Source organism: Chionomys nivalis, chromosome 18 (genome assembly GCF_950005125.1).
Source record: "Chionomys nivalis chromosome 18, mChiNiv1.1, whole genome shotgun sequence".
Classification (NCBI taxonomy): Eukaryota; Metazoa; Chordata; class Mammalia; order Rodentia; family Cricetidae; genus Chionomys; species Chionomys nivalis.
In genome coordinates, this window is record NC_080103.1 from 3,359,388 (window position 1) to 3,374,121 (window position 14,734).

The window sequence follows — 14,734 nt, forward strand, 5'->3', positions numbered from 1 at the left end:
TGAGCCAGGGAACAAACAACGAAGAAGCATTATAATCAATCCCAGCATCCTGGAGGCAGAGGCAGGCAGCTCTCTCTGGGTTCAAGACCTACCTGGTGTACATAGGGAGTTTCAGGCCAGCTAGAGCTACACAGTGAGACCCTGTCTCAAAACAACAACAACAATAAAAATTCAGTACTCTTTTTGGGCCACCAACCCTGTATCAAGCCCCAGTGTTTGGCCCGGCACACCCACCACCTGTACCATTATATCAGCCAAATGATTCTTTAAAGGAGCATACTTGGTGACTTTTCGTCACTCATACCTTTGGCGTCCTGGACAACAGCTTCACGGGTGCTCCTAAAATAACTGATCTTTCTAGGTCAAGTGAACCATTTTCATGGTTGCCCTAGACTGCTTACAATATTTAAACATTTTTTTTAAATGGCGGGAGACTTCAGGTGCAGCTCTGTGGTAGAGCCATGGGGCAAAGGATAATGAACTGCAATGTATAACTTTAGGGGAAGAAACAAAGGATGTGATTACTTTTAGCAGCTTAAAGGAGAGTGATAGAAGTGTCCCAGACAAGGAGCAGTAGTAGTAACTCAAGCTCCAGGGAGTCTGATGCCCTCTTCTGGCTTCCACAAATCACCTTCATACACACGGCAGAAGCACACACAACACAGACACATTAAAAGAAACCTTTCTAAAAGTACAAATAATAGTAACGTATAAACTCTTGGATAAGTGGTTGTTAGAGAACAGAATTCTCCAAGCGCAGCATATTTAAAATGGAAGAATAGATTTTTACCATTGAGAATTCTCAGGTAATCAACTCTCACATCACCAACATAGAGCAAGCTATACAACATCACTTACAATGTTTCAAAAATATTTAGCACATCCTTACAATAACAGTGCTTGAGCCGGGCGGTGGTGGCGCACGCCTTTAATCCCAGCACTCGGGAGGCAGAGGCAGGCGGATCTCTGGGAGTTCGAGGCCAGCCTGGTCTACAAAGGGAGTTCCAGGACAGGCTCCAAAGCTACGGAGAAACCCTGCCTCGAAAAACAAAAAAACAAACAAACAAACAAACAAAAACAAAACAAAACAGTGCTTGGCAGGCTAAAGCAAGAGAGTAACTAATTTGAGTCTAGCCTGGGATACAGAATGAGATTCTGCCCCAAGCAAACAAAAATATTTAACCTGATTTTAATCATGAGGAGACATCAGGCATTTCCCAAATGTATGCCATTTATTCAACAAGATAGCTGGCTTGGACTCTTCAAAATTGTGTGGGGTGGGGAGATGCCTCAGTCAGTAAAAGTGCTTGCTATACAAATGTGAAGACCTAAATTCAGATCTACAACACCTGTGTGAAAAGCTGGAACTGGTAGTATCTGTAATCCCAGCTCTGGGAAAGCAGAGACATCTGAATCCCTGGAGTTCACTGGACAAACAGCCTAACTGAATTGTTAGACTCCAGGTTCAGTAAGAAACACTATCTCAAAAATAAGGTGAGAAAAACTCAGAAAGACGCTCAGTGTTACCTCTGACATACACAGTCATGTACAAGCATACTCATAGATACATATACTACACAAACATGAAAATGTCATTGTTATAAGAGATAAAATGGGTATAGGACTCAGTAGATAGAAGGGAAGGAGTGTATTTTTACATTTGTATTTTATGAATATGTGTATATGTGTGTGTGTGTATACATACACACACACATATTTAAGAGCTTTGGTTAAATCCTGGATTGAGGCAGTTGAGGGACAAATGTAAAGAACATTGATAAGCAGTTGGGGAGGTTTGAATACTACTCTGTGTTAGGTAATATTCTGTCAAAGCTAGCTTATCGGGCATGCTGATGGCAGTTCATATAGAGAGTCTCTCAAGGTACTTAGTATGTATACACTAAAGTAATTAAAGGCCAAATGTCATGATGTCGCTACAATTTTTAAATGAGAAAAAAAATGTATAATTAGAAAAAGAAGCAAATGTGGGCTGGGAGGTGACTCAGTAGTAGAGTTGCCTGTGCAAGGACAAGGACCTGTGTTAGGATTACCAGAGCCATGGAAAAGCCAGTGCACATTTGGGTTTTTTGTTGTTTTATTTTATGTTTTTGGTTGGTTTTTCCAGACAAGGTTTTTCTGTGAAGCCTTGGCTGCCCTAGAACTCGCTCTGTAGACCAGGCTGGCCTCAAACTCACAGATCTGCCTGCCTCTGCCTCCTGAGTGCTGGGATTAAAGGTGTGCACCACCACTGCCCAGATAGGACAGTGCAATTTTAATTCTACTTCTGGTGTGCAGAAGACTTGCTGGCTGACCAACCCTGCCAAATTGGTAAGCTCCAGGTTCCATGAGAGTTCCTGTGTCCAAAACAAGGTGGAGAGCAGCAGATGTCTGCACCACCCCACCCCACCCCGCCTGCCATGTATACCGTACACATATACCATGTCATCCTTTAGCATCCACATGCACTCCCCAAAAATAAATGAATATAAAGCTTACTAAATAAAAATAGGGGGATCCGAGGTGGAAAGGAGGGAAGACAGGCAAAACACAAATGTGACAGTAGGTGGGTCTAAATCAGTGACTCTCAACCTTCCTCAGGTGGGGAGTGACTAAGGAAGACATCTGATATTGCTCTCTGACCTACACACCACACCACACCTCAGATGGGAGGGAAAGAGGAAAGGGGCAGTGGAAAGGGCAGGGGAAGGAAAAGGAAATGGGAAGAGGACAGGACAGAGCAAAGGAACACTGTGACCCAGATGCAGTTCAATGCAGACTGTGTGCTTTGTCCTTTTGAGACCTGGTTAGTATTTACTCCTGTGTACAGGAGGAGACTCTGGAGAATTTTAAATAGACAGATTGGTACATTTGTATTATAATAAGCTCATCACTGTATCAACCCCATGTGGTCCCTTACTCAGTTCTATTGGGATTTCTCTTTTGAACTAACCATCTCCAGTGTCTTGTCTGGTTTATGTGGGTTTTTTTTTTGGGGGGGGGTGGTTTTTTTTTGGGGGGGGGGTTGTTTGTTTGTTTTTGTTTTTTTTCGAGACAGGGTTTCTCTGTAGCTTTGGTGCCTGTCCCAGAACTAGCTCTTGTAGGGGATCTTGTAGACCAGACTGGCCTCGAACTCCCAGAGATCCGCCTGCCTCTGCCTCCCGAGTGCTGGTATTAAAGGCGTGCGCCACCACCGCCCGGCTTGTTTGGTTTATGTTGTTGTTGTTTTTTCTTTCTCTTTCTTCCTCCTATCCTGCATCACTTCTCCTGGGTCCCACGTTCTCTTCTTCTTTGATGTCTTCCTCTCTCTGAACCAAAGATCAGCCAGTAAAAAGCAGTCTCACCTGTCCAGGTAAGAGGGATTCCTCTGGGGGACAAAAGATCCCCTTCTTGGTATTTTTTAAATTTGTGTAGGGTGATGGTCAGTCGGTTGGTTGGTTGGTTGGGGAGTAAGGAATGTTTTTCTTTTGTTTTTGAGACTACAGTCTCCTAGTATAACCCAGGCCAGTCTAAAAATGTTGTATATAGCCCAGACTGCCTTGAACTCAAGTCTTCCTGCCTCAGCCTCCCAAGAGCCAGGATAGCAGTTGTCTGCCACCTCATCTGGCTCTTGTGAATAGTTAGTATCTTCATAAAGTTCAGAATTAAGCACAAAAGGATATAATGAGAGGTCTCTGGTCTTGTGCCTATTCCCTGGGCAACCACTTTCCCACCTCAGAGACAACCAATGTTGTTTCTTTTGTACTCTGCAAAGATATGCTAGATATTTGCATATGTAACAGATATGTAAACACAGCATCTTTTCCCTTTTATCTACTGCTTTAAATGCCCACATAATTCTCTTCTCTTCCCCTGATAGTATTATAGAGGTCATTCCTTACACACAGTTTTGTAAGGGCAAGTTCTGTATTGTTATATAGATATGAGGTCATTTCTGGTGTTCTCATTGTGCACAGTGGTTCTGTACATAAGCTTTCACTTCGTCACTAACTATCGCTAGGACGGGAACCGCCCCTTCCTGAGAGCAGTAGCATCTGATTCTCCAACTGTGAACTTTTTTCTAAAAAGCCAAGATGTTCTAAGTTTGTTTTCAGTTTTAATTGAAGAAGAGATCAAGAAATAAATCTATTGGTTGGTGTATGTGGTACTTAGAAGGATTGAAGTCTTAATTTCTAAGCAGGATGCTACAGACTAGCTGTAGGGATGATCTGATCGTGGAGTTGAAGTATATGGTTGCCAATAGACCAGATTCCTATTCTTCCATGGTATCTGGAAGATAAACAGACTTTTCAGAGGCTCAGGCAATTGGTATGCTCCTATTCGGGTTGCCATTTCCCTAGAAGGTTAGTACTAAATGTCCAGTTGCCGTCTTAGAGAGATGAGACTTTGACAAAGAGATAAAGCCATTCCATGCTCTGCTGTGCTCACAGAGGCCTCTGTATGTGTCTGGCCCACCGTGTCCTTCTAGTCTCCTCTTTTGCAAATCATCACCTAACACTAACTAGCTGTTTGTTTTTCTTGCGTTCATTTCCTCTGCTGCTCCGTTCTGTTCCATCAGCCCCATTGCAGCCTGGTAAGACCCAGCAAGCACATGTATGTTTGTACAACCTTCCTGCTGTTGTCTCTTTGTCTGACTCTACAAATACAAAGGGTATTTCTCTGCATACCCTGCTGAGTATTAAAGAGACCATACTTGCCTGCTCAGCCAGGATTCCAGATAGGTGGTGTTGCCAGCAGTATACACATGATTAATCTCTTATTGGGATGACCAAGTTACAAGGTGGGGTGGGTTAGCTTTCATTGTTCAAAACTCTGGGCCCCCTCTAATAACAGAGCCTGTTCCTCTGGTCCCTCCCTTCCCAGCTTATTAGTGTGTTTTCTTTACTCCTTCTCCAGGTTAAGTAGCCTGTCTTCTCTGGGAGACTCTACACCTGAACGCATGTCCCCTTCCCACCACCGCCAGCCCTCTGACACCTCTGAAACAACAGGTAACTGCTTTGTTGCATATCAGCACATAGACACAGGTATATGCCCCTATAGAGAAATCCTGTACACCCATATGTAAAACACCTGAACTTTATGTTGAGCACGTAATATGTGCGTTGGGGTTTATGTTAGGAGTTCTGCGTCAGTTGTCACTTTATACCAACCTAGGAAGTGTGTTTTATATTCTTATTTTGCAGATAAGGAAACTGAAGCGTGGAAAAGGGAACTTTCCCATCCTCACACTTATTGGAGACAGAACTGAGGCTTGAAACCAGTTCTGTTGTAATCTAGAACCCATGTCCCTGCCATCACAAAGTGCTATCGCATATGCACAGTATCTAGTAGAGACCCCAGCAAAAGCATTTGGTAGCCACACCCCTTTGTCCTTTTCTTCCTCCTTTACTCAGTTTCTCTCCCTCCCTTTTTATTCTATACATGAATATTGATATGAATAAGAGGATTTCTCCTGGCATTTATCATTCCTTGGATTTGGCAAGGAAACAAGCCTGAGTTATCTTCATGAGTTTTCCAGCTCCAACATCAGTCAGCTTTGGTGTCCCATTTGCTCTGTTCACTGGGTATAACAATGTAAAATTTCCAGTTAACCCACGGGGCTGTCTATCTTTAATACTAGATTTGAGGAACACCACGGACTTAGACCTGCTCTTTCTTCAGTCAGTGTCATCATGCAGGCCTAAAGGGACAGCCGTTTCCGCACCTTAGGAAAGGGTCACTTCTCACATGGAATACAAAGTCGCTTACAGGTCACTGAGGATGGAATATATTACAGCAGTGTATGTGGACAGGGTGAATCTGGGGAACTGGATTAGTCTGGGAAAGCTACTTAAAAAAGAAATTTTTTTAAGTGACTTGGATACACTGACTTTCAGTGTGACTGCCTGCCCAAACTCCTCTTCTCTACCCCAACAGGTCTTGTTCAACGCTGCGTCATTATCCAAAAGGACCAGCATGGTTTTGGCTTCACAGTTAGTGGGGATCGAATCGTGTTGGTGCAGTCTGTGCGCCCTGGTGAGTGCTGTGACCCTTCTGTCGGCAATGGACAGTTCTCAAAGGTGGAGTGTGTGTGTGTATGCAGTAGTGCTGTGTGACTTGGAGATTGCTTGAATGGGGGATCCCTAAGCGAATAGTGAATAAATTATTCTAGAACTAGCTCCCTATAGACACATGGGAAAGTCTCTACCACACTGAGCCAGTAGGTAGAATTTCCCTCAGTTGTGCCCAGCAGCTTGGTTTTTAATTGATTCCAGGTGTAGTCAAGTTCAGCCATCAACCAAGATCAGCCATCCCAGAGACCAAGTGGCAAGGCGGCACACACTTTTAATTTCAGAACTTGGGAAGCAGGAAGTGGATCTTCTTATGTGTTTAAGGTCAACCTGATGTACATACTGAGTTCCAGCTAACCAAGTTCCAGCTAGCTAGTGAGACCCTGTTTTAAGAAAGAAAACAAAAAAGAGAAACCGCCAGGCATTTTGGCGCACACCTTTAATCCCAGCACTTGGGAGGTAGGAGCAGGCCAATCTCGAGTTTGAGGGCAGCCTGGTTTACAAAGTGAGCTCCAGGACACCCAGGGCTACAAAGAGAAACCCTGTTTTAAAAAGCCAAAATAATAATAAATAATAATATGAAAACCTGCCCACAGAGGCCAGAAGAGAGCATGGGATTCCCTGAAACTGGAGTTACAGGTGGTTGTACGTGGTTCTGGACACCAGTCCGGGTCTCTCCAGCCCTAAATAGTTCACTTTAGATGAGGGGAGTCTTAATTACTGAACTGAAAAGTTATGATGGAGGGTAGACTGTATATACCAGAAGCTTCTAGATATACTAGGTGAGGAGTTTAACAGATAAATACAACTTAGAAGATTTAATGACTATCTTGGGGCAAATTTACAAAATATAATATTTATACTTCTCATTAACTTGATTTGTTGTGTGTTCTTGTGCTTCTTGGGTATAAATTAAGGCTAAGAATAGAAGCTGTTCACAACTATATAGTGAGCAAAACCTCTGCGCCCTCCAGTTGAAAAGGTCAACAGCATGTTCTTCTGAGCACCTCTCTTGATCAGCCAGCATCAGAAGGCCTTAATATGGTCTGTTTCAAGATAGTCTATCTCAATTGAAGAAACTATCAATGGATTAAAAAAGTTTTTTTGTAGAATGGCATATTATTATCTCTAATAATAAGAAACTAGAGAATATCTTTATGAACTTCTCAAGACTTAAATGTCACCAGTTTGAAACCTATTGTTTTAATCCATTTCTCCAGTTCTTAATATTACTTTCCTACCTATATTTACTACAGTCAACTTACCTTTCCCGTGATTTCACATGGCTCTGTCTGACTTTAACACATCCAAATAAAGCAAAAATGCTCTTCTCAGATCCTCGCCCGCTGTGATAGCTGGGTGATAAGCAGAGCAGCAGCTGTGGCTTTCTTTATGAAGTATACTCTAGATTAAAAGTCATCATGTTGCTGGAGGAAAGTTGGCTGTCCACCCAGCATTTGAAGTTCTGATACAAAATTTCAGAGCAGATAATCTCAGACGGACTTTGGTGTGGATCTGGTGGCTTTTGTGGCGGTTACAGGACTCTGCTGACTGGCTCTTCTCCCTTCAGGAGGTGCAGCCATGAAAGCTGGTGTGAGAGAGGGTGACCGGATCATTAAAGTGAGTAAGCTTTCTCTCTCCTCCATCTTACGCGGTGGCAGGTTCAGGAGCTGCCTAGTACGGTGGCCTGTTTTGTTCTTCATTCCAGTACTGGCTCTGGCAGCCACTAAACCAGGGTACTGCCATAGCAGGGAGAGGACGAAGATAGCTGGCTTCTGTGTTTTCGGCTCTTCAAGTTCATTGACCTTGAAGCATTCTGGAATAGGTTTTATTTATCCTTCATAAAATACAGAAAATAAGGTTAAGAAGAAACAGCTGTGGCCTTCAGGTTCTTCAGTCAGACCTCCACACAGTGCTGACATGAGAGGATCTTCTGGATGTAGGAGTCCTGACTACATTAAAGAAATCCTAACTACAGAGACTTCTCCTCCTCCAGTAAGGAAGAAGCCCATAAGGCCAATAGATAAACACAGATATAACTGAAAAAAATCTATGGCTGGAGACATGGGTCTTATCCCTGAAAACTTAGAAGCCAGTTTGGAACTGACAATGTAAACTTGAGTAAACAAGTAACCAGAGGTAACTAGAAAGAACTGGGAAATGGCTTCCTAAAGAAATAGCATTTTAGACTTGGAACAAGGTTTTCACCACTGTTACTCAATGTTATTTGTCCCTCCAACAGGTGAACGGCACCATGGTGACCAATAGCTCGCACCTGGAGGTGGTGAAACTTATCAAATGTGAGTTGGTTAGGGCATAACAACTAAAGAAAATAGACTTGGTGGACTCTGGGACAGTTTGACACGTTTACTGACCTGAGAGGCTTCATTTATAGGTAGATATATTGAGGCAGCTGAAATCACATCTTTAGTCTTAACATAAGCAATCAACTTAAACTGCTGAAAAACCCTAGTATGATGTCAAATAGCGGCACTATTAGCTTTCCAATAGAGAGCTTCATGTTTAGTGCACCGTCATTGCCACCTCTCCTGACCGTATCCTGAGACCACATTTCATTTACATGTCATTCTATTTCATTCACCTTCTTCCTTATTAGCTTCCTATGGAGGCAGAAAAGGGGCAAAAATACTTTAGCCAGGAATACATAACAAGTGAGTCTACACATATAATCAAATAGAAGCAACAGTACTGAGGAGGTAAATGAGAATGTGGGAAGTGTTAGGGGAATAGAAGGCTAGAGTTTGAGTGCCTGTTGTATACCAGGCAGGAGTGTGCTAGACTTCACATTGGTTCAAAATTTAGTGAGATTAAGAAGTAAACTTGGCATGTTAGTGTACCCACAAAATCCCAACATCTAAACTGAGGCAGGAGGATTTAAGGCCATTCTTGGCTACAGTGAAAGACTAACTTGAACCAGGCGATGATGGCACACACCTTTAGTCCCAGCACTTGGGAAGCAGAGGCAAGTGGATCTCTGTGAGTTCAAGGTCAGCCTGGCCTACAAAGCTAGTTCCAGACAACCAGAGCTATATAAAGAAATCCTGTCTTGCGGGGGGGGGGGGGGGGGGGAGAAACACTACTTTGAAAAAGCAAAAGGGCAGGGGGGGGGGGTGAGGTAGCCTTAGGGAGTTTTCCCTGAGATTATTTATGGGTGGAATTTTAGTTGGGATTTCTGTGTGAGGGATTGAGAACTTGGTTGGTGCAGGGCAGGAGGACAGAAATTAGAAAATGGCTAGAACTTTTTTAAAAAAGAAGATTTTAATCTATAGGATTGTGAGGCTTAATGAAAGTACTACTCTTCTTGCGAACAGTGGCATTCAAACAAGCCTCTTTTTCTTTCCTTCTAGCTGGCGCTTATGTTGCACTTACCCTCTTGGGCTCTTCTCCTTCCTCCGTTGGTGTCTCTGGGCTTCAGCAGAACCCACCTCCGGCAGGAATACCCAGAGTTAACCCCGTGATTCCTCCACCACCTCCTCCTCCACCCTTGCCACCCCCACAACACATTACAGGACCCAAGCCTCTGCAGGTATTAGTTTTACTGGCACCTACAGATCACTCTAAGTCCTAGAGTCTAGGGACTCTTTGAAGATCTCCCTCATTGGAACTTAAATTGAATGGATTTGTGGTAAGCAGAAATAGGCCAAAGAGACATGTAAATACCACCAAAAAGTTAAATAAAAATGAAGTCTGCCTAAAAGGATGTTCATGCTTTAGTGTCCTACTCCTCTGTGAATGAAGATGAGGCTTTATAGATGGCATCCTCACTGTGTTCCTCACTGTGTGAAGAATCTCACAGGGGACCTACCTGGGCCCCAGGTATGGACAGAAGTATCCCATGGAGATTGTTGCCAGTTGGTGTTGGGAGGGTGTGCTTGAAAGTCAAAGAGGAAGAGATTGGCTTCAGAGCAAAAGGGCTCCTGGAAGAGTGAAATATGGAAGATAGTCAATAGAGGAAAGATTTAGAAAGAACCCAAAAAAGGTAGAAAAAGAGCCTTCAAGAGTAGAAGAGCCTGTGTGAAGACTTGAAGAAGGACAAGATGCAGATATGTGTGAAGAACAGGATTCTAGGTTGAAAAGAAGTCGAACTAATTCTTTAGAGAAGTTAGAAAACAATTCAGTATGAAGGCTAATTACAGCTAGGTATTTAAGTTCAGTAATAAGGTAAAACAACAAAAGATTTTATGTTTATTGCATTCCCGCAAGGTGTTGAATTATCCAGAATGTACTCATGAAATCAGGCTTTACTCTCAACATCTTTCCTCACTCAGGAATGAGCAAATATAAGAGAGTTAAGCTATTGAGCTAGTCTTCAGGTCTCACTACTATTATATTTCCATTCCTAGGATCCTGAAGTTCAAAAGCATGCCACTCAAATCCTCAGGAATATGCTGAGACAGGAAGAGAAAGAGTTACAGGTGAGATCACTGTTAAAGATAGACGGGTCTTTACTTTCATGCAGTAATTAATCCCTATGACAGCAATCTGCCAGTGTGTGCAACTTTATTTTTTTTATTTTTTGCGGCTTAATTTTGTAGACCATATCCAATTATAGTAAAACATAAAGGCCTGTGGGTATATAATATAGCCCAGTGGTAGAGCACATACTTGAGACCCTAGGTTCAATCCCCAGCGAATAGAAAAGTACTGTCTTGAGACCATTAAAGGATTGTGTTGACTGAGTTTTCTGTCCTGCCCGATTCCCGCAGTTGTTAAGTCCCAAAGAAATCACACAGAGGTCTACATTAATCATAAACTGATTGGCCCATTAGCTCAGGCTTCTTATTAACTCTTATAACTTACATTTGCTCATTGTTCTTATCTGTGTTAGCCACATGGGTCAGTACCTTTTTCAGCAGTATAGTCAGTCACATCTTGCTTCTTCCTTGTCTGTACAGGACTGCAGAGGGAGCTTCCCTCTTCCCAGAATTCTCCTGTTCTCATTGACCCGCCTCTACTTTCCTGTCTGGTTGTCCCACCTATGCTTCCTGCCTGCTACTGGCCAATCAGCGTTTATTTAAAATATAATTGACAGAATATAGATGATTATCCCACATCAGGATTGCCTTTGGCCAACAGAATTAGTTAAAGCAGACCAGTGAGTGAGTAGGATAGCAGAATCCTATGGCTAATACATTAGGATGTTGAATATGTAAACTAAATATAAATAAATAAGAAAACAGCTAAAATGAGGAACTAGTAGAACTGAGGAAAATTGAAGTTCATTGGAATTCCTTTTTTTTAAAAAAAAAAAAATTTTGAGGCAAGGTTTCTCTGTAGCTTTGGAGCTTGTGCTGGTACTAGCTCTTGTAGACCAGGCTAGTCTCGAACTCAGAGAGATCCTCCTGCCTCTGCCTCCTGAGTGCTGGTATTAAAGGTATACACTTCCACCTCCCAGCTGGAATTATTCTTAAAAGGATTCCAAAGAAGAGAAAAGTAAGCATGGGAGGTAGGGGTGGGCAGATGAATACTGGGTTAGACTGATGAAGAAGAAGATGAAAAGAGATACCAGTCTAGGAAATGATAGGCACAGAGACCAAGAAGATTAATTTGGCTGGAATAGGCCAGTCTGTAAGTATTTACTACATATAAAACATTGTTTTAGTTTCTGTGGTATATAAAATGGAGATGAGTTGGTTCCTACCTTTAGTGTGCTTAAAATCTAATGGAAATTTCAAATTCTAGTAAGAGGGAAGTCACAAGAACAAAGAGTTTATATAAAATTAAAAGGAAAAACAATTACAATGCCATGTAAAAGCTTCACAGTAGAAATGGTGTTTGTGTTGAGTTTGGAAGAGTGGAACTTAAGCAGACAAAAAGAGGTAGAGGGTAGCTAGGCACATACCTTTAATTTCAACACTTGAGAGGGAGAAGTAAATGGATCTCTGTGAATCTTAAACCAGCCTGGTCTACATAGATGTTTCAGGTCAACCACAGCTACAGAGAAAGACCCTGACTCAAAAATAAACAAAATTGGGGGCATTGCTAGTGAGGAAACAGTTAAGGTCAAGGCATGGAGTTGTGAAAACAGACTTAACAAGTATTGTGTTCTTGTGGTGTGCTAAGTCTTCTTTTGGAGCAATCAATGGGGTAGCCTTCAAGGTACAAGTATGAATGGTTACAGGAATAAGTGAGAGATGTACCTACCCTTAAGGAGTTTCTGCAATACCATAGGACATGATCAACTAAATGAAGATATATTGCATTGTAAATTGTTGCTTGTATATTCACATTGGTTTACTAAGACATCGTTACAATATAAAACTAGACATGTAGATCAATGGACTAGAACTCAGAGCTCTCATATTAGTGATTACAAAATGGCAGCTCATTTTCAACAAAGGTACTAGACAAAACAGTAGTGTTTATCTCTTCAACAAATGGTACTAGATAACTTCATATCTACAAACAAAGAATTAATCTCTATCTTTATCTCACATAATTAACAAAATTAATTAAAAATGGATTAATAAAGCCAACAAACAGATGTATAAAACTCAAGAGAGATGAGAAAAGGGGGACTTGGTCTGGACTGAACCAGATGTTGTTCTTGTTATCCCTCAGGACTGTGTCTACACAGCATTCAAATTATGTTAGATATAAGTAATGAGGAAGGAAAAATATTAAACTTTTAGAAGGAAACATATGAATCATCATAACCTTGGATTAACCAATGGATTGTTTATGGTACTAAAAGTACAAGCATTCCCCCCAAAAGATAATTGGATATCATCAAAATTAAAATGTCTGTGTATAAAGAAATAATGTAAAAAATAAAAGGGCAGCTCACAGAATAGAAAACATATTTCACAATCATATGTCTATTAAGGGTCTTATTACCAGAGTCTGTAAAGAACTCTTTCACCTCAAGAATAAAAAAGCAAATAACAGGGCTAGAGAGATGGTTCAACTATTAAGAGCACTGGCTGCTCTTCCAGAGGACCCAGGTTCAATTCACAGCATCCATATGGCAGCTCACAATTGTCCAGGGGATACAATGCTCTCATCTGACCTTAGTGGGCCCTACATGCATGTGGTACTCAGACATACATGCAGGCACAATACCCATACTCATAATAATAATTTTTTAAAAAGGACAACACAACTAAAATTTTGGCAAGGACTATGATGTTTTTAAGTGGTAAGAGCACTTGCCTAGACCCTGGACTCCATTTCTACTCATCACTAGACGCAAGCAAACAATGACCAAACTTAAAAAATAAAAACAACAACACCCCCCCCAAAAAAATAGGTAGGAAACTAATTCAAAATGTTATTTGATTTTTTTTTTATATTTACTTAGATTTTTTTTTACATGTTCTTATTTTTAAGAGTGTGTGTGTGTGCAGGTTCCTCAAAGTCCAGAAGAGGATGGCAGATGCTCTGGGAGAATAACAAATGATCTTAGCTTCGGAGACCTCTTTCCAGCCCCATAAGCTTTGTTCTTATAGTAAATAAAATTAGCAAAAGATTTGAACAGTTCTCTAAAGAAGGCACAAGCCAGACATTGTGACATATGCCTCGAAATCTGAGGCAGAAGGATTGCAATTTGGAGGCCAGCCTAGGTTATGTAGTGAAAAACAACCTTAAAATTAGCAATTAAAGAACTGCAAATGGCCAATAAGCATATGAAAAGATGGGGAACTGCTTCTCAAAATGACAAGATACTGGGATTTTTATAGCTAAAATAGTAAAAAATCATTTGTGGTAAGGGTTGTAGACAAAGCTGAGAAATACTTGTTTATGTTTTGTCTATAAGTTCACCATCCTAATCTGTTTGCATCACCAATGGTGGGAATATAAAATAATACAGTCATAGGAAAACATTAGGTAGTTCTTCCCATTGTAATCCACTAAACACAGATGTAATCCACTCCTAGATAAATGCCAAGAAGAATTAAAAACACATATTCACACAAAATTTTATACATGAGCATTCATGACAACTATCTCTGTAATAGCCCAAAGGAAACAACCTAGAGTCTACCAACTGATAAGAAATGTGGTATATCTACAACACAGTGGATATTTAGCCTTAAAAAAAGAATGGAGTACTGATACATGCTATTAAATGGAAGAACCCTGAAGGCATACTAAGTGAAAGAAGACAAAAGTTCACAAAATGTTGTGGTTCCATATATATGGAATGTCCAGAATAGGCAAATGCTCAAAGACAAAATAGACTCGTGGTTACTAAAGTGTGGAAAGTTGGGGAAGTAGGTTGACTGCTTACAAATACCAGCTTTCTTATTGAAGTCATGTTCTGAAATTTGATAGTATATTTGCACAGTTGTGTAAATATACTAAAAAAAACCTCCGTATTACATACTTCATATAAGTTTAAGTTATATGAGTTATATCTTAATGACAAACTTGAAAACAACTTTTGGGTACCGTAGAAACCTAACAACATTACTGATTTATGCAGTACCTATCGAAGTTTTCAGGAGGTTACAGTTGAGTGGGGTTCAGTCCACTGTGACCAAAACACTGCAAACAACAATGCAGGACAGTGGTTGGGAAGTGATTCGGGTCACTTAAAGATCTTAGAGTTTCTCCTAAAGACTGTGGGAATTAATCAAAGATTTTCAAATTAATCAAGAAGTGTGGTTTTGGAACTGGAGAGATGATTCTGCTGTTAAGGGTATTTAAGGGTTGTTCTTGCAGAG

The 14,734-nt window shown here is 41.1% G+C and overlaps 1 protein-coding gene across 14 annotated transcripts in view; it reads left to right on the forward strand.

Annotated features, from left to right (window-relative positions):
* Arhgef11 (Rho guanine nucleotide exchange factor 11) overlaps positions 1-14,734 on the forward strand; it is a 145,547-nt gene that overhangs the window by 80,933 nt on the left and 49,880 nt on the right. For 12 of the 14 annotated variants that reach the window (XM_057793013.1, XM_057793019.1, XM_057793014.1 and 9 more), the window contains 8 exons: positions 3,317-3,349; positions 4,556-4,570; positions 4,894-4,985; positions 5,914-6,012; positions 7,618-7,667; positions 8,290-8,347; positions 9,416-9,594; positions 10,412-10,483. In XM_057793013.1, coding sequence (XP_057648996.1) covers positions 3,317-3,349; positions 4,556-4,570; positions 4,894-4,985; positions 5,914-6,012; positions 7,618-7,667; positions 8,290-8,347; positions 9,416-9,594; positions 10,412-10,483 — 598 coding nt within the window. The remainder of the gene's footprint in view (positions 1-3,316; positions 3,350-4,555; positions 4,571-4,893; positions 4,986-5,913; positions 6,013-7,617; positions 7,668-8,289; positions 8,348-9,415; positions 9,595-10,411; positions 10,484-14,734) is intronic. The other 2 variants (XM_057793017.1, XM_057793022.1) reach the window with 2 other exon arrangements.